General features: G+C 44.8%; 1 protein-coding gene across 1 annotated transcript in view; it reads left to right on the top strand.

Moving 5' to 3' along the window:
• The window catches only part of SMYD2 (SET and MYND domain containing 2), a 48915-nt gene that overhangs the window by 16943 nt on the left and 5742 nt on the right, over window positions 1-26230 (top strand). Inside the window, exons 2-9 of the mRNA XM_046683587.1 lie at window positions 2252-2315; window positions 11303-11413; window positions 13836-13896; window positions 14595-14719; window positions 19868-19935; window positions 22519-22621; window positions 25035-25145; window positions 25848-25968. Of these exons, the coding sequence (XP_046539543.1) occupies window positions 2252-2315; window positions 11303-11413; window positions 13836-13896; window positions 14595-14719; window positions 19868-19935; window positions 22519-22621; window positions 25035-25145; window positions 25848-25968 (764 nt within the window). The remainder of the gene's footprint in view (window positions 1-2251; window positions 2316-11302; window positions 11414-13835; window positions 13897-14594; window positions 14720-19867; window positions 19936-22518; window positions 22622-25034; window positions 25146-25847; window positions 25969-26230) is intronic.

Here is a 26230-nt window from a genome sequence, read left to right as displayed (position 1 = left end):
AAAATAGTTTTGACCACACTGACTCCCTGAAAGGTCCCTGGGACCCCAGAAGTCTACAGACCATGACTTCAGAACCACTGGGATCGATGGTACATACTGCTAACACTTAAAATTAGCTTTTTCTCCCTCTTCTTCATTGTTTGTGGTTTGTGGCCTTGATGACTGGCCGGGTTGAATGAAGCCCGGCCTCTAGGAGATCTATTATTTTGATGAAATCCCGCTAGAATCCTCACTAGCTCACTAGAGTCTAATTGCCTTCTCTCTCCCTGGGATGCCAGCTTAAAGCTGAAAACAAACCTTGGTTTCCTGTTTACTTTGTGGCTGGCATCTGTGCAGGAAGACCTCTGTAGTCCTTGCTTTTTTGTATGGTGTAGCGCTAATAAAGATATTTTTGTGATGATTTCCTATTCTTTTATATCAAGGGCTCTTAACTGGTTTCAGAGGCTCTTCAGTGGTCGGTGTATGGGCTTTAGGTGGCTCACGAGCCCTTGAAATTTTACAAAATCTTTTGTTGCTTTTTGGGGGTCTGAGAAATTAATTGCTTCCATCAAATTCTCAAAGAGCTTCTGTGGCCTCTCCCCCTGCAGAAGCAAACATTAACAAATGACTTTTTTCAGATGGACATTCTGATAGGGTGACATCTACCCATCCATTAGCCATTTGCAAATGCCCCTCTTTTGGGAAAGAATTTTCAAAATTCCATCCCTGGTTTTACCCATCTTTAATTTCCATCCCCTTGGCATTTCTTCACGGTCCACATCACTTAGCGCTTGCCTGCAAGTCACTTCATGGTTGTTTTTGAGTGCACCTCTGTCCTTTGCCCCTTGGTATAAACTGCAAGAGAGCAGGGACCGCATCGTATTCCAGTGCACCCTCGAGGGGTATTTCAGGCTGAAGAATACACTCAGCTAAATTAGCGGGTTCCTTTTTGAACTATTGAGATATGCAGACTTGGAATATTTATTTATTGCATCCACCACAAGATGTGTTTTCCTCCCACACGTTCTTCAGTCTGCTTCTTGGAATCCAAGCACTGTCATGAAAACTGCAAGGCAGTCTGTTTAGTTCCAACAGTAGCATTTTGGGAACACTTTCTCGATTCCGTGGGAGGAGTGTGGTGACTACCACTCGCTGACAAAGAGCAGAGGAGGGCTCTGCAGCGTGATTCTATGTGTATTATAAACTATGAGCTCCTCCCGGCACGCTGCAGGAGGGGTGGGGGTGGTGTGGCTCGGCTGCAGTGCAGCACCCCTGGCAGCAGCGAGACTGCCCGTCGTGGTGGCGGCATTTCTAGAAGTCAGAGAGCTGGGTGCGTGAGAATTAGACGGCAGGTTTTACAGACAGTGCTCTGATCTAACCCTGTATTTGTTCTTCACCTCAAAAGATTTTTTTAAACTCTATTGTGCGTGGCTTAATTCAGTGACTTCACAGTTTTTGAAAAAGCTCCGGCTTGTCTAGCACAGCACACACACCAGCACCTAACAGCTGGGAAACAACAGCATCCCTGTCCTTTTTGGGAAGCAGGAAAATAATATGGCAATGAACAGGGAGCATTGACCTAATTATGAAGGGGCAGAAGAATTGCTCCATAGTGCATCAACAAGGTGGCTGGGCGTACCAATCAGATCCAATAATATTTTATTCCAGAATACGTCCCCGCTTGCTCGGTTGCATTATTTTTTAACTTAGCTTTCTGGACAACGTTTGAATTACTGACATACTCAATTCTATCTTCTGCCTTACTTGCGTGTCTGAATAAGAAAGGTTGTCGCTCCCATTGCATTGTCACCAGTGTAAGTGTGTACCCCAATCCTCTGTCTTTATGATGTCAAACCTCCAAGAGGGTTTTGTTTGTTTCTATCCCTCTTTAGCAGGTGAGAAAATCAGGACATAAGAGCCTTTGACTTGCCCCAAACTACTGAGTAATGGTGCAGGTGATGTTAACAGCTGTGTCATCCCAAGCCAGGCTCATGAGTCAAAGAGCACGGTCTTCATCTCTTTGGAAAGTGCCCTTCACGCTGTCAGGGTCGGTAACTGTTGGAGCGTGTGCTATTTGACTAACTCACTCCTACTCAAGGACTGAATCTGGTCAAAATCTCCTTTGGGAAAATGCCACTTCTCAGTGGGAGAGTAAGGTAAGGTGAATCTTGGCTCTGCTTACCGACCAGATGGCTTTTATGATTGCATGATAAAATGTGCAGCTTCACGTTTCTGTGCCTCTCGCCACTACAGTGCCCTTTCTGTTTTTAAGGAAAGAAGGATTGTCCAAATGTGGAAGATGCAAGCAGGCATTTTACTGCAATGTGGAGTGTCAGGTAGGTGCTGGGCCACCTGGCAGGGAGGGCCTTGTTTCCTCGGAGGATCCGGACCCCAACGTCCTGCTCTTCCTTGTCGTGGCGTTCCCCAGCGCCCTCCTGCAGCCAGAGCTGGAAAGCTTAGTTGTGGCGTAGGATGTGGCTGGATACCCCTGGGTGCTGGCCCAAGACTAACGGGCAGCCAGTGATAAGCAGTAACATTTTGGGGCCACATGCAGGACCAAAAATGAGGTGCCGGAGAAGTAGGAGGAGAGCCATGTTAGATGCAGGCAGGTATATTACCAAGGTTGACAGTTTGCCCCCAAGGCTGCCAGCAACAGATGGAACATGCAGAGATGACAAATGAAAAGTGTTGAAATGCTACCTTTAAAATTCTAAAATTTTTACTGACACAGGCCTGTATTTTTATAAATCCCTGTAGCAGGCCACACGTCACTCTTGGGCTGTTTGGACCCGGCCTGACTCCAGCTAGACTTAGGGGAGCCCCTGGCACAGCCTCTGTAGAGCCAGACGGCGGCTGCTCTAAACTCGTACTTGGAACGAGTGCCTCGGAAGCAGCGGGGGCTGAGCGGGTTCAGGAAGGTGGTTGTGTGCACACCATGGCTCGTCTGGTCTGGTGGATAAGTCTCAAGGAAATCCTCTAACGCGGGAATGGGAAGCTTATGGAGGAGTCTGCAGGAGCTCTTGCTAGGCTCTTTGAGGAACTGGGAATAGTGTTTTCCAAACTTTTCTACTAGATGCTAGTTCCACCAAATGTTCAGAGGTATTCCACAGAAAATGCATTCCGTGTTCTAACGATTTGAATTTGGAGAGAATATGATCTTTGACCTCCGTAAACCCTCCCCGGTCTATTTTTTAATGGAAACCTATTCATATACTTTGGGAAATACTAATATTATTAAACAGTGGCTTTAAGTGACAGGAAGGGTTTTCTGCATATCTGTACCTCTTTTTATGTTGTTTTCTTCCCGTACGTGGTGTCATTCACCTCCCCTACCACCTCTACCCCTGGTCTACTTCTGATTATCCACTATTTCATTGTTTTCTTTCTCTTCTCCCTGTGCAGTTGGCCTCCAGAAGTCCCCAGAGAGCCTTATTTAGCAGTGGGAGACGTTGCTAAGCCTGATGTCTCATCTGACCGTAGAGCTCGGCCACAACAGCTCTGGTCACAACAGCTCCTTGCCAGAATCAGGCACAGGCTGAGCCACTGGCTTGGGAATGTCTTCCTTGGCTCTGAAGGCCATATGCACAGTCCACTTCCCTGTGTCTCCCACGGCAGGCTTCCAGAGATTGCCAGCTTGTGTGACAGCGAGAATCTAAGTGGGCTCCTCGCTGAGTTTTCAGGGAGCATGCCTTCTTCTGAAGAGGCGAAATCATACTTTGCTCCTCCAATTGTGGAGAGAGCATTCTGGGGTTAGATTGCTGCAGCATTGGAGAGATGAGCGAGCCTTGGGAATTACGTGACTTGATTCCAGGCCTGATAAGTTAGCTGTTTCTATATTTAAGTTAAACACGTCTAGAGAAATTAACTCATTATGTTCTGGTTCTTTAGAGAAGCAAGATAATAAATCACATACAGTCGAGACGATATAACACGGAATAGTAGGAGGAGGAGATCCCAACCCTGTAGCTTATGAACTTGGCAAGTCACAGGACATCCCTGAGTGTCAGTTTCTTCAAATGTAAATGAAGACAATAGTGCCTATCCTGATGAATTCTAAGGACCTAGTGATATGGTAGATAAGAAAATTCTATATACACTGTGATGCTGTGTACGGGTATGAGGGCACAGGAAAAATAATATTATAATAATTTAGGCTGGGCTGAAGCTTAGCTTCAAGCAAAGAATAAAGTATACAGCATACTTTAGATTTAAGGGACTTGTTTTTTAACCTAAGAGAATGGATGGATTCTAAGAACTTGAGAACACTAATGGTGTACGTTATAGAGTAAGTGACGCTAATTACAAAATGAGTCTTAACTTCTCTGGTTAACTATGAAGTCTGCATTAATATAAAACATCAGAATGTATGAGATGCTGAGCTATCTCTGGGTGTCCTGAGTGTGCTGCTAAGCCATCTTTCATCAGGCCTCACTAGGTGGCATGATTTTGATGAAATATCATGGTCTAAAGTTGGGGTTTTGGAGGTGGCCATGTGGTTCCCCTGCCTTTAGGACCTGGTCTCCCAGATTTGCAGACTCAGAAACCTCGTTTATGAGCACACAGTGAGGGGTGCCTTCCCTTGGGACGTTCACATGCACCAAATACACCAACCTGTAAGTACCACAAGTGCCCGTTTATTACTTTACAGCACGCAGTGTTGTTTGACAATCCGTGCATTCTCCCCCTACAGACAAATGGTACAGGTGGTCAAATTATAGTGAGATCTCTTGGGTAGCGAGGAAGCCCAGGATGGAGGATAGAGTCATGTGATTCTAAGTTGTGTCCAGAGGCCTTAGGCCAAGACAGTTTGCCATGTCAGGCTCATGATATGGACTCTCCCCTGCTACTCGTCCAGTTCCTGGGCCAGCGCTCCCTCAGCCCTGGAGTGTACTTCTGCAATTCAATGTTTCTATGCGTCTCTTAAGTCTCTGGTGATCAAAGTACCCTCCTAGAGGACGACTGATAACACAGCTCCTGGAGCCCCTTGTTTCTAGAGGTGACAGGCAGGATATGACCTGTAAGTTTCATCTGTCTCCTATTGTTGAAGGAAAAGGCTAATGGCCATTAAGGCTTTGCATCCTTTAGTACTGAAGAACTACGTAAGTGCAGGGCAGTGTACGATAATGAGAGAGAGTGGTCATAAAGGTTTAATAAAAGTAAATGCCTAGGAATAAATGGCTGTACAAGGGCTTCATACGTAAAATCATTAGGGAGGAATCTGGGGCATTTACTCCAGATAAAAATGTATTCAGGGTTCTGCCTAAAGGAATGCTTGGATGGGATCAAAGTGGAGACTGCTCCAAGATAAAATGTGGCACAAAACAAGAGCAGTGATGAGGAAGGTAATTGAGTGATTCTTCCCCTAGGAAAGCACGGCCTTCAGCTGCCAGTGCTTAACTGGGCCTTCTTCAAAGGTCGACCTCCCCCACCTGGAGTCACAGGTGGTCTCTATCACACAGCAGATGGTGGGGTTGGAATGGAGCTTGTCAGATCCAATTCATCTGTAGATAAGGAAACAATGTCCACCGTGGTTGGGTGACCTGCCCAAGGTCACACAGTGGCAGAACTGGGACTAGACTGTAGCTAGGGGAGGGCTTTCTCCACTTCCCATCGCTCTGCTTGGGAGTCCTGAGGGCCGTCCAGGAGAAGAGGTGCTAAGGGAATGTGTCAAAAGAAAGAGAAGTGGCCTTTGATGGATGTGAAATCCAAGAGCCCCTTCAGTGCTGTTGTCTTTGCCAGAAACCTCTCCAAGAGGGCCAAGGCACACGTTCCTCCTGGAGGGTTTCCTGTTTCTACAGAATACAGCATCTTGGGAGATCCCAGTCACTATGTTTATTCTGCTCTATCTTCGGTGCATTAGGATTTTGCTTTATTTTATATAATCTGACTATAGGTGTCTCGTCCTGTTTACTTCCCTCTTCATTCACTTGACTCAGTGTGATCCTGCCAGAGGAAAGATTTTAATTGATGATGCATGAAAGGATAATGGGAGGGAATATAAAAGAAATCGAAATTCCTTTTTAGTTAGGCTTGTTTTGTAACCTGTGTGTTTTAATGAACTCTATTTATTTTTATAAATATGCCTAGAAAGCTGTGTGTTATTCACACTTCTTCATTAAATTGTACCATGACATGTTCAAGAGAATAGTTTTAGAGAGTTATTGTATAGAGGAATCGCTGTGGAGGAGAACATTCTAGGGTTGCATGTAGGGTATTATTTTTTAAACATTAACAAATAGAAAAAAATCTGTTTGTGTTTTGGAAATGGAGGTCATGGGCTATGAGTGTGCTTTGGGAAGTAGGAAGGAGCGTGCCCCGATGGGGATAAAAAAGCCTGTGTGAGGAGCATGCGACTCAAGATGTGAGAAAATTCTTGACTTTGATCAACTAGAAAATAACTGAAATGTAGAAGATGTTTGAGAAATGCTCACATGACCTTGTCGTTGTTGTGGGTCTTTAGTGAGTGGGGCCAGAGTCGTAGGTCTAATCCTCGTTAAATTAGCTTTGGTCTCTTAACCCAGACATAGGAAGCATCTCAACCAAGCCACTCTTCTTTCTAAGTGTTTAACGTCACTGGTAGGAAAAAATGTGTGTGAATGAATGAATCCCATCACTCTTTTATGGAAATATAAAACAAAGCTTCTGTCCTCATGATGGGGTTCAGTGACAGTAGTCATCTTTGTGTGAGTTGGTCTGTATGGACCTGATTCCTTTTGCACTCTTCCTCTCGAAGGTAATGTAATGGAAAGCAGAAATCCTGTGGCATTTTCTTACCATTCCACATTTTAAGAGATCACATATGCATGCTATTCCACATTTCAGGAAATCACATATGCATGTGTATAAGTAGACTATGTCTGTTTTGGAAGCTCCATTGCAAGAGAAACACCGAACGCAAGAGTTAGAAAAGGGGACTTCACAATAAAAATCCGATCTGCTTCTCCAGGAAGACAATGTATCATTTGCTCAGCAGAAAACTGGAGGACGCAGCAATCACTCTTTTCTTCCAGTGTTGGAGATGCTGGTACACCCTGAGACAATTTTGCAACTCTCTCTGCATCTTTAAGCATTTTTGTCCAAGCACAAAAAGCAAAATCATGCAGAGCAGTTATTACAGTGGCTGAAAATGAATTAGAAGTTTATAAAGGATACAAAAAAATTCTGTCTTTTACATAGATTTAATTGTTTGTTTATTGCACAAATAATCTATGCTCCTTATAGAAAAATCAGAAGGTACAGACTGAAAGAAGAAGAGAAAAAGTCTCCATAATCTTATCCTTCCAGAGAAAATCACTGGTAGCACTTTGGCGGCTGTCTTTCTAAATCCTTCCTATGTATGCATTTATTTGTATGCAGTCACGCGTCGCTTAACAACAGGAATACATTCCAAGAAATGCATCATCAGGCGATTTCATCGTGGGAACATCATAGGGTGTCCTTACACACAAATCTAGGTGGTATAGCCCACTACACACCGAGGCGACATGGTACTAGTCTTAGGGGCCACTGTCATATATGCTGTCTGTAGTTGACTGAAACGTTGTTATGTGGCGCATGACTGTATTATTTTTCTGGAAAATGGGATCCAAGTTTACATAAAATTTTATAAAGATTGCAATCATGGCAGGAGTAATAGCTTGACTTTTGAAGAAACATAGTAGAAAAAGTTTTAGAAAAACTGACAAAAATGTTTTAAAAAGCATAAAGTGTTGCAAAACCATTCTGTGTACAAAGAAACTGCCACTACTAAGAAAACAAGAACAAAAACAAACTATGAATTGATAACATTCATTCTTATTCATCAGGCTGGCTGAAATTCCTTTTCAATTTTGTCCAAGCTGTTTGTAGTTTCTTATGGGCAAATTGCCCGTCAGTTTCTCTAAGATGTGCGAACCATCTGTATGAATGAAGAAGGTGTATTGAGATTTGCTCAGAACCTATCTGACATTTCTTCCAGATGCCATCCTCCTCTACCTTTCTTTTTTAATAATTAAGCTGAGTAGTGCCGCTGTGGTACAGCTCTGTCAATCCTCCCTTAATCCACATCTCTCATCACCTTCCAACAGAAAGTGACAACTTATTATCCTGCGGAATTTCCCTTGAACAACTTATGTCATTCTGCATTTCCTTGAATTTATCCAGCTCTCTGATCTAACTGCTGTGTGTGGGACATTACAGGTGGTCTTACTTCGACCTTGTGTTCTGACATAGTCAGAAACTACTTAAAGTCAGAGACTTCATCTCCCATCCCTGCCTCTCGGGTCCATTGCAGGCCTTATTGAATGAATGAATGAGCCAGTAAATGAACAGTTACCAACATTGTTGAGAGTGCACGGTGTGCCAGGCGCTGTTCTAAGTGCTTCTCGTGGAGGAGCTTACTGGATGCTCACAATGACCTTTTATGGTTGCACAAATGCCTGGTTATCCCTATTTGAAGGTCCTGCATTTCTTGGTATTCTTCAATCTATGTGTCTGATTATCACTCTTGGAAGGTGTAAAATCCTAGACTCAGGATTCTGGACCTGCTAAGTAACTTAGGGATCATGTTCTTTACAGCCCGGAATACAGATGCACAGGGATTAAGAGTCCTGCCTAGTGTCATGTAGCTTCTTTGCCAAGGAGCAGGGATAAGAATGTAGGTTTCCTGAGAGCCCCAGAACAGTGTCCTCCTGCTTGACAGCACTCTGCTCTCCTCCCAGAGCGTTCCTTGTAGTTAGCCTCTCTTCCCTTTGAGGACATTTGCATCAATAAATGTCAACATTGCATTATTTATATTAACATTAATTTTATATTAATTATATTAATAAATTAATTCTATTAATAAATAATAACTGAATCATATTAAGAAAGGTTAATATTAAACTTCTTTCTCCCAGGAGCTCATGGTTGTTAAACACCAAAGACACCACCTATAATTTAGAAAACCAGCATCTTAAAGGCCCTGCAAAGCCCTTCTCTTCGAGTTCCCGGGGTCATAGCGGACGATTGTTCATAGATGTTAATTATCTATCTGTCCTCAGCTGGTGGTCTCCATTTCCCTCAGATATCCCCAGGCCTGAAGCCCTCTTTGTCTTTTCCTTTTTGCTTTGCATCTGGAGAGGGAGCTGGTTTGTCTGCAGGGAGCTGGACGCACCTGTTCCTACCTCTTTGCCTCATCACTGTGCTGTCATTTTAGACTTTGGCTAAAAACAGATCCTCTTCTCCTTGTGCATGTCTTGTCATTTCTTCCTCTCCCTGCTCTTAGTTATATTCGGCACAGCGTTATTGAACTCTGCAGAACATCTCGGCACAGAATTTGAGCCAAGGGTCTGTACCATGTACATACTTCAGTAAATCACTTGGTGGCGTCATATGCTTCCTCCTTGGGATGGGGGTGGAGGGGAGGGTGGAGGGAGACATCTTCATTCATTCAACAACTTTACTGAGTGCCTGGTAAATGTCAGGCGCTGTTCTAGGTTCTGGGGTTATGCATGCAAACGAAAGAGACTAAGTCCCTTTGTTTTAATGGGAGGAGACAGATACTAAACCAAAAAACTAATAAATAATGTAATATATCAGGCGGTGAGAAGTACTAAGAAGACACATAAAGCCAGGAGAGGGAGTGATGGGGAGAGTGCTGTTTTTGACTGAGTGTTCATGGCAGGTATCTTGAAGAGGTGAGATTGGAGCAAAGACCTGGAGGAGTGAGGGACGGAGCGATATGAACATCTAGGGGGAGAGGGCTCTAGCTGGGAAGCACAGCAATCGTAAGAGGTCTTGAGGCAGGGGCGTGCTTGGTCTGTTCAAAGGACAAGGAGACCGTGTGGCCGACGTGGAATGAGGCGAGGGAGAGCCTGGTAGGAGATGATGAGGTCAGAGGAGCGGATGGGTCTCCCATCTTGTGTGGCCTCATAAGTCAGTTTTAGGACTTTGCCTTTGCTTTGAGGTGAGAAGCCAGTAGATAGTTCTGTGCCGAGAACTGGCATGATCTGAGTTTTGTTGAATAGGATTGATTACTCTGGCTGCTCTACTGACCACAGTTGGTAGGGGGCAGGGGCAGAAGTGGGCACTGGGTAGAAGGCAAGGGCTAATTCCATGAGAGGCGTCGGGGCTGTGACAGGGTAGGAAGGTGGGGGTGGTCAGAAGTGATGAGACTAGATGTGTTCTCAAGGCAGAGACGGTGGATTTTCCAGACAGCTGGATGCGGAGTGTGAGTGAGAGAGAGGTGGCAAGGAGTCTGTGGATTTCTGGCCTGAGCATCTGAAAGAATGGACTTGCTGTTTTCTGAGATGGGAAAGGCTGAGGGAAGAACAAGGCAGTACCCCATTCCACTGTGAGAGAGTGTGCAAAGACTCCCATCAGTACCAAAATGTGCTCTGATAGTTCTCATCCCAAAGATAACTCCCCCTCCTCTGTCCCCTGTGCCTTTGCCCCATTTCTCCCAGTGTCCACATCTCCTCCCATTCTCTTGAATCCACTCCAAGCAGCTTCTCATCCTCATCATGTCACCAAAACTGGTTTTTATCAGAGTCAGCGATGACCTCCATGATGTGCCATCAGTTCTCAGGCATCCCACGCTAACCCTGTCGCCAGCGCTAGCATCATCATTTACGGCCGCCTCCTCAGAGCGCTTTCTTCCCGGCCTCCGCAACCCCGTGCTGTCCTTCTCTTCCCTCAGCCTTCCCCGTCTCAGTTGATGGTGTCTCCACCCTTCCAGTCACGAGTGTACATCCTTCGCCCTTCAACCTGGGCAATAGAAGCTTCAAGACATGTGATAGAAAGAAATCGTTTTCCTATTTTGTCAAATGAATCTTTAGGAAGTCTGTATTCCTAGATATTCCCAGTAGGTGCCCATAACGGATTCTTTGAGAGCCCTTGACAAAGCCTTCATTTGTGTTCTATTTCTGTCACCTATAAAAGGGGACTAGTTGTTGGGTCTGTCCACTGTCAGAGCCGGAACACAACTGTAAGGGAGCAGAGCCAAAGCAATGGCTAATGCCCAAATCACTCACTCCTATGAGTCGACAACTTCCACAGATAGTGGAAATGTATATGTGTTGTTTGGAATAATGAGGAGCGAGATGAAAGACACGAGATGCTTGATGAAAAAGCACAAAGCACATTTTCTCATCCCAACAACCTTGGCCGGGCCCGAGTCAAGGTTAAACAACCATATCTATCTTAAAGGATGTTTTTCTCTCTAGCTTTTGTGAGCATCGTCGTGTTTTCCAAAAGGAAACATATTTCACTTGACCTTAACTAGGAGGACTTACTGTGTCCTCTCTTCCTGCACTTTATTCCAGAGTGTGTGTGTGTTTTTAATAATTTTTTTTAACCGTTCCAGAAAGAAGATTGGCCCATGCACAAGCTGGAATGTTCTCCCATGGTTGTTTTTGGGGAGAACTGGAATCCCTCAGAGACCGTAAGGCTAACTGCAAGGATTCTGGCCAAACAGGTGAGGAAATGGGATCATATTCAAGTGCATTTTGTTTTATTTTTTTTCTTCAAGGTCAGAAAGATGAGTAACTGACTTATGGTGATCATCTCTTGTGAAACATTCTTTCAAACATTCTTGGACTCTATTTCCTGTCACATCCATATGGACAGGGGTGGGAACAGCACTCCAGGCATAAACCGGTTTGAATTTGCCCTGTGCAACTAAGATGTCGCCTGTCCCAGGCCAGGAACATAGCCACAGCCATTAAATTCTGAGCTTTTCATGAGACAGGTTTACATAGAAAAATATGGCCTTTCAAGGCATGGAAACCGGAATGAAAATAGTTAGAGCGTCCTAGGGATCCTGAGCGACTGGCCTGCGGGGGTTCGAGATTTTCCCCTTTTCTTTCTGACAGAGAGCATGCTGCCCACTCCCCTCCCGACCCCTCACCATCCTCTGCAATGTTGTTCTCTTCCCTGTCTCCTGGCTTGCTCGTGCCTAGGCAGGCAAGGAGTGGGATGGAACGACCAGCGTGGCATATGCAAAGAAGAAAAAAGAGAAGGAGTGGAAAAGTAGAAATCGAGGCAAGGAGAGAGAGGAAGAGGGTAAAAGGAAGAAGAAGAAGGAAAGAAAGAAGTGCCTCTGGTGGGCACAGACAATGGGCATCAAACAGTTCCTCCAAAGATGATGCGGCGCTGGCTGCCTTCCCGGGTTTGGTCAGTCTTGACTGATCACATGATAATGTGATGCCCGGTCTCCAGACCCCATAGGACTTGTCCCTGTGACCCAATGAAATAGGCCGTGTGCTTAGGAGGCATCTCTCCTTGGAGGTGCTCGCTAAATAATCAGTTAGTAGTAGGGAAGGCCTCTGTCCTGTCAGTCTTTTAAAGCTGAAATTTCATCCACATCTTCTTTATACCTGCCACCTCCCCAACCTTTACAATTTTCTATTTTTTATCCAAGCCAAATGTGATCGTAATGAGTAGCACATAGCTGTCCCCAGACCAAGTCAGGATCCTGGGCCGCATTTCCGACCTCTGAGGTCATTGTTCCCTTCTGTTCAGCTTGGGTCAGGCGCCTGCAGAAATGCCACTTCACCAGCTCAGGGTAACCGAAGGCATTCAAGAGTTGCCTGTGAAGTGAGACCAAAAAACCAGAATTGTTTTCCCTGGAGGAGGTTAACTTTGGGATCCTCAGTAGCAATTATCTTTAAATACTTGCGGAGTCCTTGATCAGAAGGAAGGGGTAGGAGGAACTGGTGTGATCGGGTGAGGCATCGGGTAAATAAACCATCAGATTAGATCTCTGAGCATCTGGGGAGCATTGAGTGACCAATCTGCTGGTTCCCCCACCCCCAACTCATTGATGTCATTTATAATGTTGAGGGTAAGAATTCAGAAGAAGCTGGTGTACTTTCCTGAATGAAGAGCCTCCCCAGGCAAGATGACTTATGAATCTTATGGAGCGTATCCCGTGAATGGAAGATTTCGACTCCAAAAAAGAACTATTGAACTATTTTGGCACCAGGAGGGAGGTCGGAATGCTATGATGAGTTTATACCAGTTTCATTCAACTTTTATTATAATTACTGCTCCTACTAATAGTCTATTAAATGGAAAGTTACCTGGCCATCTTTTCATCTCTATAGGACTTGATGATTAAAAAAGCAGACCATTTGTATTCTAGTAGCTTGCAAAGGATTAGGGGAGACAGGCTACCCAACTACCAAGGGGAAGCTTAACATGTTAACTAGGGAGGTGAGAGCGCCCTGCCAGACCACCTGTATCCCCAAATTGAATAGCCAGATTACAAAGACGCGGCCTCGGGCCAGCTCTTGAGCTCTGCTTTTGAACTCTTGTCAACACCAAGTTTATTCATGTCCTCAAAGCCTAGCGGGTTTACTATTGTTAGCTCCTCTTGGGGTGTCTAGAACAAAGCCAGCAACACGTTTAAAGTGAATCCGAGCTCACAGATACAACCAAAAGTGTTCTTTTTGAAACACAGAATTTGAGATCATTTTAGCCTATGCTTAAAGAAAGTGTAAAATGGATGGGGGGTTTGATTTTGTTCCTTTTTAGAAGGAGAAATAATAAATAGGATGGTTCATCTGCCGACTCAGTCCTTTTAAGTCGGGGCCCTAAAAAGTTGTTTTCTAGCCAGTGTTCTTTCCCATAACAAGCATTTTTGAGCCTACTGTGTGCATGGCATTATCAGAGTGGTAGGAACGCGGCAGACACTTTAGAAAGCTTTTCAAAAGAGTCTTTTGGATTTCGGTGTTGGGCAAACACTCTCAGGGCCCCAGTGGCGGACTCCTTGGATGGCCTTCTTTACTTCATTGAGAATTGTTGCTTTTTCTTCATGTGGATGTAAAAGTGAAAGTGCCACTTTCTGCACTGGTTGTTAAAATCTGTATCTGCGTGATTTCTTCCCCAATTACTAGAAAATCCATGCCGAGAGAACACCTTCCGAGAAACTGTTAGCTGTGAAGGAGTTTGAATCACGTAAGTCTTCCTGTGACTGGCCGAGGAGTTATTTTAGCCACACAGTTATTGTGGATTAGGCGGGACTGAAGGAAGAAAGGGGTCGCTTGTATTCTTAGTGATGGTGATGACTTCTTAATTATTAGTTTTTATTTAGATTTGTATGCTGTTTTGAAAAATGACTATAATTTTTTTTTGAGTTGACAGGATTACTAGGAAATAATTCAGGGAAAGGAGGAACTCGCAGGATGAAGGATTGTGTCTCAAGCTATCTCCTGCTGGCTCTCCTGGCATGCTGAATATTTTTGGGTCTTTGCTGAATTGCGGTCCTGTAAACAGCTAAGGTCCTTAATGAAAGGCATTAAATCAGGGGCCATCCAGTTTCTTGACCATGACACTGATTCCACGGCCAATTGGGGGGCCCTTGACTAGACTGAAGCTGTTTATCAGTCACTGCCACTTATTCCTGACCTCATTGCTAATGGTCAGTTGAAATTTCATGTGCTGAGTGATTTCCAGTTGTCAGAGGAAGAGAAGAAAGAAATGGCATGCCTTTCTTCCCTCAGGGCATATCAGTTAGACCAAGTGATGGGAAGAACATTTTCTAGGGGTCTACATTTTTTTTCCTTCCCCTCATGCCACTTACTAAAGTAAAAAAAAGGATGTAGCTAGAAATCAAGAATTTTCTACCTGGTGAATAACGGACTGTTCATCCACAGATCTGGAGAAATTAGACAATGAGAAGAAGGATTTGATTCAGAGTGACATTGCCGCTCTCCATCACTTTTACTCCAAGCACCTTGAATTCCCTGACAATGATAGCCTGGTAGTACTCTTTGCTCAGGTAAGAAGGTCAGCATCAGGTAACACTTAGTCTAGCCTTTCCTTTTCCAAGCCCCTCTCCCCAGCACACAGTCAGTGAAGTTGAATGGAAATAGAATGATGGGATCAACTTGACGACAAGGCTCTTGACCTGCTGGACCCTGTTTTGCTTAGCCTGCTAGGTGACCTTGAGCGGCTCAGGTCCTCTCTCGGCTGGCCCTCACTGATGGGTGGAGCATAGGAAGTTTGCCTCTGCTTCTGCTGCTGCTGGAGAGTTTATAAAAACAGAGGAGTTGCCGGAGCCCCGGTGCTGTAAGATCTTTGAAAAGAGAAGACCATTTGAGGCGCCTACATTACATTTTACTTTCCTCCTCTTAAACCTTCCATTCTGACAGTCGTGCTTTTTTTTTTACTCCCACCAACACTGTGTTGACAAAGCAGAGGCGTATACAGATGTCCCCAAGTGGGAGGCTCTCTCTGATGGCCCTAGGAAAGATAGTCACCACAGAGAGGAGCCCAGGTGGGTCTAATACACAAAGTCTTTCCTGACGGTTGCTAAGAAATTTCCTTTAGAGAAGCCTAGGTTTACCAAAATCAGATATAATAAAAAATTAGAGAGGCTTCTAGACAAGAGGAACTTAAAAGCGACTGAAGAACTGGAAACCAGCCATGTGGAAAGGCCAAAGCTGGGACATTGTTAGGACGAGGGAAGAAGGAGCAGGTGTCACCTTTCGGCTGAATGCGTGATCTGGCTGTTTCAGTCTCCCTGTTATTTCAAGAGTGGCCCTTCCTGGCACAACTTGCCAGACTGGATTTCTCTCCCTCATACATCCTTGTGTTTTCCCCTACAAGCTGGGCATCCAGTTGAAGGTGACCTTCCCAGACAGAGAAATACTGGAGTACTGCTTGATGGGTGCAAGTAGCTACATTCCCCTGCCAGAAACTTCAGTCTCTAGAAACATAAGAGCTTGGGTGGGTCCTTACATATTTTTGTCTTAGAACAAATTTTGACTTAGAGCAGAATAAGCTTTGACCCAGTAATTCCATTTCCAGGAACCTGTCCTAAGGAAATAATCAGAGATTATGGTCAGAGATTGGCACACAAATTTTGTATTGTGGGGTTCTTTAAAAAAAAAAAAAAGAAGAAGAAGAGAAAGGAAATATTATAAATGGCCATCAGTAGGAGTTTGGTGTATAATTTATGGCATAGCCTTATGGTGGAAAGTTATATAACCTTTATAAGTTATATTTCAGAGAATGTCTAAAGACATGGGAAAACATTGATGATACGTTAAATGTAAAAGCAGAATAAAAAATGTGTATAGTATAAAAATGTACATATATACTTAGGAAAAGATTAAATGGAAGTTCACAGGTGGTTATCTTCTGAGTTGTCGGAAAGTTTTCCCTTTTTTCTTTGGATGATTTTCTGGATTTTCTACAATGGGCATTTATAACTTAAGAAAACACTGAAAACAAGAAAAAGATAAAAATCACTCATAGGGGCTGGCCCCGTGGCCGAGTGGTTAAATTCGCGCGCTCCGCTGCAGGCGTCCCAGTGTTTCGTTGGTTCGAGTCCTGGGCGCGGACATGGCACTGCTCATCAGACCACGCTGAGGCAGCGTCCCACATGCCACAACTAGAAGGACCCACAACAAAGAATATACAACTATGTACTGGGGGGCTTTGGGGAGAAAAAGGAAAAAATAAAATCTTTAAAAAAAAAAAAAAAGCACTCATAATTCTTCCTTCCACTTTAAAAATGACGCATATAAAGGAGAAAGAAGTGAGTCTTCATTCCTTCTCCCACCCGCTTCACCTCTAAGGGAACCGCTGTTAGCCTTTTGGTGAATTCCTTGATAGACTTTATGTTTCTATAGATAGAGTTCTGTCGTGTGACTGTCATAATCAGAAAAAAATGCCGTTCTTTGTAAAAGGAAAAATAGGTTCCAGTTATAAGTGTTAAACTAGAAGTGATAAGAAACCTTCCTGATTTTCATCCTATCATCCTGGATTTGCATCATACTTGCCTAAGTGTCCTCAGACGCTGGATTTGGGTGAGAGTGGAAGGTTCAGGAATTGACTTCTGTTATATATTTCTAAAAACTAGATACCTGACTTTTTTTTCTGGATTAGATGAAGCATGGTTATGTGGGAGAAGAAATAAATATAGGGTCTCTTTACTTCTAGCTCTGGAAAAAAGGTCACTTTTCCTCCAGCACAGAAGCGCCTGCTGACAGGACTTCTCAGTGTTGGCGTAGTAGATGTGGGCCCATATTTTCCTAACCAAGAATCAAGGCGCTTCTCTCACAAGCAGAAGTATATTTGTGGTGAAAATGACTCAGAGTCTTTGAAATTTGGACTGACTCAGAAAATCCAGGAAAAAGACACACACACCCCTACGCACACAGATATAACTATAGATAATTAATTCCTTTATAGACTTTATATTTATATTTACCAAATCATAACATCCATCCTGAGATTGTATATACACACATACACACACGCATGTATCTTTTTTCTTATGTAAATTTGAAAGGGGCATTCTGTATCCCCAAAGAAAAATCTAAAGCAAAAATGAAAAATGCCGTTCCAGCCCCACGCCACCCTTTGGTTCTGCCCCTCAGCCCCCAGCTGCATGTCCGCTGTTCCAGCTTTTCAGTTCTTTCCTCCTCCTGGTTCATGAGAGGGTGTTGTGGGTTAACTTGTGGCCCAGCAACAGCTGGCAGCAGAAGGTGACTGTGCTCCTCCGACAGCACTGAGGTGCGTTTTAATCACTGGGAACATATGCATGGTTGGGAAATGTATTTTTGGTGTGCAGCCTACATCTAGTCTAAATGCTAATTATGAGAATAGCTTTAGCAAAGCACTTACGCCTGGTTTGACTTGAAAAAAAGGCTTATGGCCCATGCATCTTTCTTAACACGCAGGTTCACTTTCCTTCTAGCAGGCAAATTGCTATGCAGTTTAGCTTAAACATCATCACCACCTCCCAGAAAGGAACAGTGATGACACTTGTGCTTACAGGAGCCTTTACTTATGAAGTAACACCCTCACTCTTCCACACTAAGAGGAGGAGGGCAGAGGGAATAAACCGACCGATGGTCACGGAGCATTCGAGCCTGAAGGAATCTGGAGTCATAGGCTAGTCCACTTGGGCTCCATGCAGAGGAAGAGGCTAAGAGGCGAAGAGGCAAAGTCTCCCAGCCCTTAGAGTTAGTCAGGAGCTCTGTCCCTTGATGGGTTGTGAAAATTGTTGCTAAATTCTTTCATTCATTGTTTTCATTCTGCAAACATTTGTTGTGCTCTCGTGGGTACCAGACACTGCTGAGGCATCGTAGTGTCCAGTCTGAGGCCGTATATGGATCATTCAGTACCTAGTAAGGTGCAAGACGCATAGTTCTTGCTCCAGTAGATTTTAGTGAATGAATGAATATCCTCATATACCCTTACCTAATGTTGATTGATGGCTGTAGGTTAATGGTAACTGGTTAATGTCCTGATGACAGAATAAGTTAGGGTACCTGAAGTTGGCACAAAAAACAGTATGCTAAGTTTTCTACTTAGAAAATGCTTAGCCCCTCAGCATTACAAAGGCTGTGTATGGTTCTGCTAACCTGCAGTGATCGTCTCTTTTTGTGCTGAAAATGGTAAACACGATTGTAAATATGTTGAATTGTAAAAAGTACAAGTCAAACCCATCATAGCCTTTACTTCTCTGTGTACCAAGACTTCCAAGCCTTTGACATTGGCCCTTTAATTTTAAGTAAAATTGCCACGTGGACGTTCATAGATCAGAACAGTTTTAGAAGAAACATGGTGTAGTGGAAAGAAACATTTGTGTTTTGCTATCAGAGTGTCTAGTTTGAATTCTGACTCCTGTTCTGCCACTGGCTACTTATATGGCCTTGGACAAATTACTTAATCATTGACCTCCCTGAGCCTCAGTTTCCATATCTGTAAAGTGGATTATGCCAGGGTAGTGTTGACGATTTATGAGAAGGTAGTATGCAGTACCTAGCATAGTGCCTGGTCCAGAATAAATGCTCCGTGGATGTTGATTTTAAAAAGTCCATCCATTGGCCTGAAGTGTGCCAGTGCGCTCTCCTGTGTTGAAGAGCATGGTTCCAGCCCACAGGATGAAATCGTTCAGCACACATGCCTTACAGACAGCCTTCACAGCAGCTGGGGAGGAGCAGGGCTCTCAGCGTTTACCCCAGGCTTTGGGCAAGTCACTGCTCCTCTCTGACCTCAGTTTCACCATCTCAAAAGTAAAGAGACTGAGTCCCCTTCCAACTCTGAAATTTCAGATACAAATGAGAAACACTCACTGAATTATCTCCCAAGAGACTGGGTGTTTCTTGAGGGCACGGGTTTGGGCCTGTTCATCCTTCTGTGCACAGCGCCTCCAGCACATAAGGGCTCTCAATGAACGTCTGCGGAAGGAATGAATTTATGGAACAACATAAAATTGGGGATGTATACTACTAATTGTTAGCCTGCTAGCGCTAAGTTAGACTTCCAGAACAGTGAGAGTTGCCTTTGGTATTTTTCAATGCAACATTTCTTTTCAAGGATGAGGAAGTGGCCAGCGGTTGATTTGGCTGAGATGTGAAATAAAGGTCTGATTCCTTAAGTTCAGGCCCTTGACCTCTCTGCCTCTCAAGGGGATGGAGAGCAGTTAGATTAGCTGTATAAGGGCTTTCAGATTTACTACCTCACCGGATGAGATGGGCAGGGGATTAAGTGGCTTTTTTTTAATGGGAGAAAATCGAGGACAGGCACTCAGTGATGGGCTGAAGATCACGTGACAGATCTGTGGCATAACTGGGCTTAGACTGCAGGTGCCCTAACTCCCACGCGTACATGCAGACTTCGGTCCTTGGAGCCTTAGGGGGCTGTGGCATTCTTGGGCCACTGTGTGTACGTGGGTGGGAAGGCTGGACCAAGGAGGGCCTGAACCCTGACAATCCTTTTATTTGTTTACACATGTGACTGATGGTTAAAGTTTGTTTGAACAAAAGAGACTGTGGCCAAAAGAAAGGTTTGACGATCACTAAACCAGAACATCTTCCTAGTTAATTTGTTAAAATAAAAGAAATGATTTCTAGCCAGAGAGAAGCTTGAGCTCAGTTTTCTCTTTCTTTCTCCTCCTTCCTCACTGCAGGTTAACTGTAATGGCTTCACAATCGAAGACGAAGAACTTTCTCATTTGGGATCAGCCATATTTCCCGAGTAAGCGGAGTTTGACTTCATTTCTTGTCTTTTTACTTTTTTTTTTAACACTAATTTGATTTTTGTAAAAAATTTCTAAACAACCTGCCTAACTGCGTGTGGTAGACATGAAACGCCAAGTGAATTAAGACGCCCTTTTAATTCTGCCAGAGTTCAAAATATTTCCCCTCCATTTAAGGATCCGAAGGTAGTAGTTAAGAGAACAGTTGCTTGCTAAGTCCTGCTGGGCAGAGAGCTGTTATTAAAGAATATTTGAAAGTGTGCACAGAAGGAACAGCCCATGCCCTGCTGAGAAATTTGCTTTTTGCATATCTGTCGTTCTAGAAATCTTTGGGTTTCTTTTACTCAAAAGTAAAACAGTAATTTGCAACCAAGAATTGGCCATAGGCTTCTGTAGGGAATATATGAGCTTCTTCTCCATCTGTCCTTTTTGAAAAATACCAGTATAGACACAGCACAGTTTGGAGGGAGAATATACTAAAGTGGTGAACGAGGGGAAAATTTCAAAGAACTATAGGATTTTTTTCTCTACTTCAGGAATACTCAAGTAATTCAAGAAAGGCTAGCCAGTTGACAAATGGAGATCTTTATGGCTCTGACTTTAGTAGATTGCCAAGAATGGCTTTGCCATTGTCTCTTTGACGGAAAGGGTATTTTCAAAATGCTTTAGTCGCCTGAAATCAAGCCCCCTCTTTACAAATGGAGCAGAGGAACCCTTCCTGCATCCCTTGTCTAAATGAATCCACAGTGTGGATTAGTTCCATCTAAAGTGGCATTGCTTAATATGTACTACAGGACCCCTTGGCTTTAGGGTGAAGCAGATGGAGGAAACTCTTAACACCCGTGCGTTAGCCATGGGTGATGTGTGCGCCCCTGGTGTGTGTGTGTCTGTTGCTGCCCAGCTCTGGGCCTTGTACAGGTCTGAAACATAAGGATGGATCTGTACAGCTCTGTGCCTCGTGAGCAGCTGTCATAGGCTTTCTTGAACCAGAGAAACAAAAAAATTTATTCACGTAATATTACTAGCCTATGGCCAAAATGTGTCATCTGCAGTTTGAATTCCAATAGTGAGGAAAGAAGTATTTTTGAGAAAGGCTCTTTTGAACTTTTGCCCTGGGAGAAGGAAGAAGAAAAAGAGAAAGGCTCCTGTTGACAACCTGAAATGAACTCTGGAATGTCTCTGCTCTCAGTATCTTAAAGACGGAAAGAAAGGATAAGAGTTACAGTATTGCTTCGTCCTTTTCCATGATGGCCAAGACAATGATGATACCAAGAGCATGAGTTGTTTTAGGTTCTTTGCCTTATGGTCCTTTCCCCCCACCTTCATTAAAAAGATATGGAGGAGCTGTCTTGAAATGAGTTACTTAATACTTCTGCAAGATGGTTCTAGAAATCTGCTTTTCCGTTAATAGCCACTTTGGGTGCATTTGTGTATTTCCTAGGGTCTGGTTCCCTGTGCACCACTTACTAGGGAGCCAGGTGGGCTGTGATGCAGGGCGGAGGTGACCATCCCCAAAGACAAAACAAGGAAGTTGCTACATGTTGTCCCAGGCTCACGGCCAGCCACTAACGTCACTCAGCCCTCTAGCAACCCCACGGTGGAGGACGGCTCCCCCTCGTACCCAGACAACCCAGGGCAGCTCATCCTCATCAGGCTTTGCAACTCCTTGGCTTTTTTGTATTTTGGGGGTAAACAGGAGAGGGGTTTTGGTCGCTGAGGGTTCAGGCAGGTGACACCGGCCACCAGAGCAGTGATACATATGGATGTGAGTGCCCATATGAGCCCCAGTTTCCAGGCAGTTTTAATTGGGGGAAAAATCCCTTTGGGCTGAAATCATAGCGGCCTTGTGATTTCAAAGGCAGCATTTTCAGAGATCAAGCACTTTTCCCCTGTAGTTTAGAAATTTCTGTTCTCAGAACTTTGACCTTGATATAATCAGAAAGCTCAAAGCCCCTCGCACAGGCGAATCTCTCTATCCTCGCCGGCCCTGAAAATCAGACAGCGAGCAGCAGGAACAGTGGTGTCCCAATTTTCCAGATGAGGAAATTGAGGTGCCGCGAGACTCAGATGGGCTTCTCCAGGTCTCTGGGGGGATCACAAGCCCTCGCTTAGGAAGCTGGCATCTCCCACCGTGGCGATTTCTCAACATCTGAAGAAAGGATGGTAGAAATAATCCACTACTATAAAAAGTGCTTGGAAATAACAACCCATTTGTCTTGCACGGTGGAGGAGCAGTTCACTGCAGGAGTTGGGTTTTGAGTCCTGCCTCTAACAGGAAGGAATTTCTGTGGGATTTGTTGTTCTGCTGTTTTTATTGTTGTGTGCTCTTTGTTTTTGGTTTAGACGTCACCATTTGGAATTGCACATTTCCCTTTTCAATATTGTTAAAGTTTAAGATGTTAGATATTACTATAAATGCATGCAGAACCACCTCCTCAAATACGATGGCCAAATATTAGATTTTTTTGTTAATGTCTTACAAAAACCCAGTTGCTGTAACTTAGCAAGTAAGTAGCCAAGGAGTTACCTGAACAGTCTGTCTGCCTCACTGACAATATTGGGTTTTCTCTTCTGATTGACAGTGTTGCACTGATGAATCATAGTTGTTGCCCCAATGTCATTGTGACCTACAAGGGGACCCTGGCAGAAGTAAGAGCTGTACAGGAAATCAACCCAGGAGAGGAGGTGAGTGTGTGGCCAAAGGTGGCTGTGGCCGTGTGCTTCAAACAGCTGTTGTAAAGGACAGTGTAGAAAAACCAGCACAGCCTCACCGGACAAGACTGGCTGTGAATGGCTCCAGCAGTCACGCTGTGTCCATCCTCACACCCACCAGGCTTGATGCTCAGATTTGTGGCCTGTGGCTCAGAGTCCCAGACTTTTGTCTTCCGCCTGGTGCTCGCCATTTCCATCTTTGGCCAAGAAAAAAACAGGAAAGAGTAAATTTGAATTAAATTCCTCACAAGGATTTATGGAGATTTATAGAGGAAGAAGACTGCCAAAATGATCAATGTGAAATATTTGATTCTCTTCAGGGTCTGGGTATTCCTATTGCCAAACGATTCAATTTGAGCTCTTTTTTCTTTTGGATTAGTGAATTTTGGCCTGTTTTGCTCCCCAAGAAAGGTCAAAAGCACTGTATCTAAAAGAGAAAGAGCACCTCAGCAGAGGTGGAAGAGCTCTAACTCCAGGAACACATCAGCATTTCACTTCGTGAACTCCGGAGAGCTTGGCTTTTAGGGAGGGCATTCATGGCTGGTTGTACCCACTGGTAGGGCTGTGGCCAAGAGGCACCCTTAGCTTCCCTCCTTAACTTAGGGCCGTGGAGAGGACCCGGTGTTCTGTCCCCTGCTCAGTGGTTCCCTTTTCCTTTCCCATGCTGTGATTCCGTGACTGCCCGCAGAGACACCTCACCTCGAAGAGGCTGGCCTGGCAGATTGCTCGATGTGTGATAAATGAAATCCCTAGCAGGACACGTAAATTTTTAGGGAATATCATCACACACTTTAAATTTCAGTTGAATAATCTTTAATGCTATTGTGAGTGCATGTCTGGGTATTTTAAATTTTAAATATGATCAGTGGGCTAAATGATAAAGGTCTTGCTTTCTCTGGAACTTGTTAACTGACCCACAGCTGGCCCGGGACCTGAAGCCCAGTGTACACATTAGACTTTCTACCCGTTGCTAGATTCATCATGGTGAGGGTATCCCGATTTGGGTTTGGGTGTCTTGGTTTCCAAATGTATAGTGGAGACTGCCCTGATGCCTCTAGAACAGACAGTTATAATCAGAATGTCAGTCACCAGGCCCCCGTGCTCCTGTGGGCTGACTGGAGACACGAGCAGTCAGTCACCTAGCCTGGCTCTGTCTGGACCTTGGGCAGTGACACTGAGCGGCCTTTGTCGCCATCTTCTGGGCCCTTCTGTTTGCTGCACTTTGTGTCCGTCAGTCATTTCAAAGAACTGAGGCAGGCTCTTGCCACGGGAGGCGGGGAGAGCTTACTCCTGTTGGTTTGCCCCAGTGTTCTCACAAATCTGAAATGCAGTAATCTCGTTTCGGGGAAGTCCCTGCTTTGGGGGTGACCCGCCCTTCAAAGAGGAAGAAGCTCATTCCCCAGGGTGTCAGAAGAGCCACAAGGTCTCCCCTACCGCTCTTTGGGTGAGGGAGAGCTTGGCAGCACCTGTGAGCAGCACCTAGCCCCTTGGGAGTCCCCCACTGCCTGCCAGTGCCCGAGGTTCCTGGCACGCTGACAGTTTTGTGACATCCATCTGTTCAGTCAGACATTTGCCTGATGGTGTGGGATGAGCAGCAAGGCCATCCCCATGAGAAGATAATGGGCAGTTTAATGCCAGCCTCCTCCATAAGCTCCAAGTCTCTTATAGACCCCATTAGGAAAAAAAGCAAAGATGGGAGGACCCAGGAGCCCAAAGGTAAGACTTTTTCAAGCTCTTGGGCCCAGCTGGGAAAGGCAGCAGCATGCTTGTGTCCTAGAAGCAGCATGCTGACTTGTCCCAACCTGCTGAGCCGAGCTTCTTGCTCCATTGCCAGCTGATGGAAGGAGAAAAGGAAACATATCAGTATGTGTGTGTTCATGCTCCCCCTTGACCCACCCAGCAATGCATCTGAGCCGTTCTGACTGTGAACTAAAAGAGGCTAAATAGAAGCCAGGCAGACGCAGCGCAGGGCCAACTCCAAGGATGAGTGGAGTCTTTGCCCCGGGGATGGTGGGGGGGCGGCGGCTGTTGCTTTCATACACAGTCAAAGGCATCTGCTGGACAGATCCTCAGCTTCCTCTCCACGTCCCTAAGTTTGGGGAGGAAAGAGGCGAGGATGCTTTTACTCCCGTCTACTGTTTTAGGGACTCCTTGCTTCTGTCGAAGGTGGGAGGAGAAGCCCTATCTGTCCACCCCAAGGAGGGCAACACCAAGGGGCTGCTGAGTTTAAGGAATTCGGCATGTTAAAGTAAAGAGCGTAGCCTAAGCGGTGGTCCTCCTCAGGACCTCCAAGCAGACGACCACAGATGTTGGCAGAGCCAGAGGAAGGACAGGGAGCGAGTTTACCTGCAGCAGACTGAGGTGTCAACTTTTTGGACCCCCTTAGGTTTTTACCAGCTACATTGATCTCCTGTACCCAACAGAAGATAGGAATGACCGCTTACGAGACTCTTACTTCTTCACCTGCGAGTGCCAGGAGTGCACCACCAGGGACAAGGTGAGCCCCCTGAGCCGGCCAGGGCGCTGCCCACGCTCTGTGTCTCAGGACCTTCTGCCATGTGATCGCCCCTGTCTGACTTGGGGTGTCTCCTCCTTTGGTATTTTTGACCCTTTAACCCACCTTACTAAGACAGCCAGGGGGATCCGGTTAGATCAGGTCTCTGTTCCAACCTGCTCCTCGTAGCTGATGAAAACATTTCTATTACACTGTACAGATAAGAAGAGGATCTGCCCAATGGCTATTTCTTGAAAAGAAATGACTGCTCAAAAGAGAGGGAAGGGAAAAAGTACATGAAAATCGTTTTCGGGCTTTTCAGCCTATTCACCAAAATATGCGGAATTTTCTTTGGCATTGCCCAAATTATGTGACATTGCCCAAATTATCGATGCCTCCTCTCCTTATTGTCTCCTCTTGATTCGTAGATGTGTTAACACATTTCTGCTCGTCGGAAACATGGCCTAGGTGTCCTGCCTAGATAAGGATTGTCTAGAAAATTAATACATTTGTTTGTTTTTGTAAAAAGGTAGTGGAGTTTTGAATTTCTCTTGGATTCCTTGCCTGATTTCCTGTCGTTCTTTTGTAACTTTAGAACGGGCAAGCCTCTACCTCTGCTTGGGAAAATGTGCTATGTGAGAGGTTTCCCCATCAGTCTGGTTTCGTGGGAGGTAACGCCCTTGCACTTGTGGACCTTTCCCTCAGGATAAGGCCAAGGTGGAAATCCGGAAGCTCACTGATCCCCCTAAGGCAGAAGCCATCCGTGACATGGTCAGATATGCGCGCAATGTCATCGAGGAGTTCCGGAGGGCCAAGCACTACAAATATATCCTTTCAAGTGTCCCTCAGCTGCAGGGGTGTTGGAGAGTTGGGAAGAGGGAACCGAAGAAAGATGGGTTTAAGATTCTGCATTTTGAAGGAAGAATGTCTCCTGGTAAAATGTGTAAAGACTTGGTGACTCCCCCTGACTTGAGTCAACCACATCAAAGTTTTATAATGTTGATCTTATCTTACTTCTCCCGGTTTGACTAGTTTGGTCAGGAGCTCAATGTAGCGGGAGAGTTTTATTGTCTAAAACTGTTGAGAAC

This window comes from Equus quagga, chromosome 13, assembly GCF_021613505.1.
Source record: "Equus quagga isolate Etosha38 chromosome 13, UCLA_HA_Equagga_1.0, whole genome shotgun sequence".
Taxonomy (NCBI): Eukaryota; Metazoa; Chordata; class Mammalia; order Perissodactyla; family Equidae; genus Equus; species Equus quagga.
The sequence above is the reverse complement of the archived record's forward strand: the minus strand, read 5'-3'. Positions and strand labels throughout refer to the sequence as shown.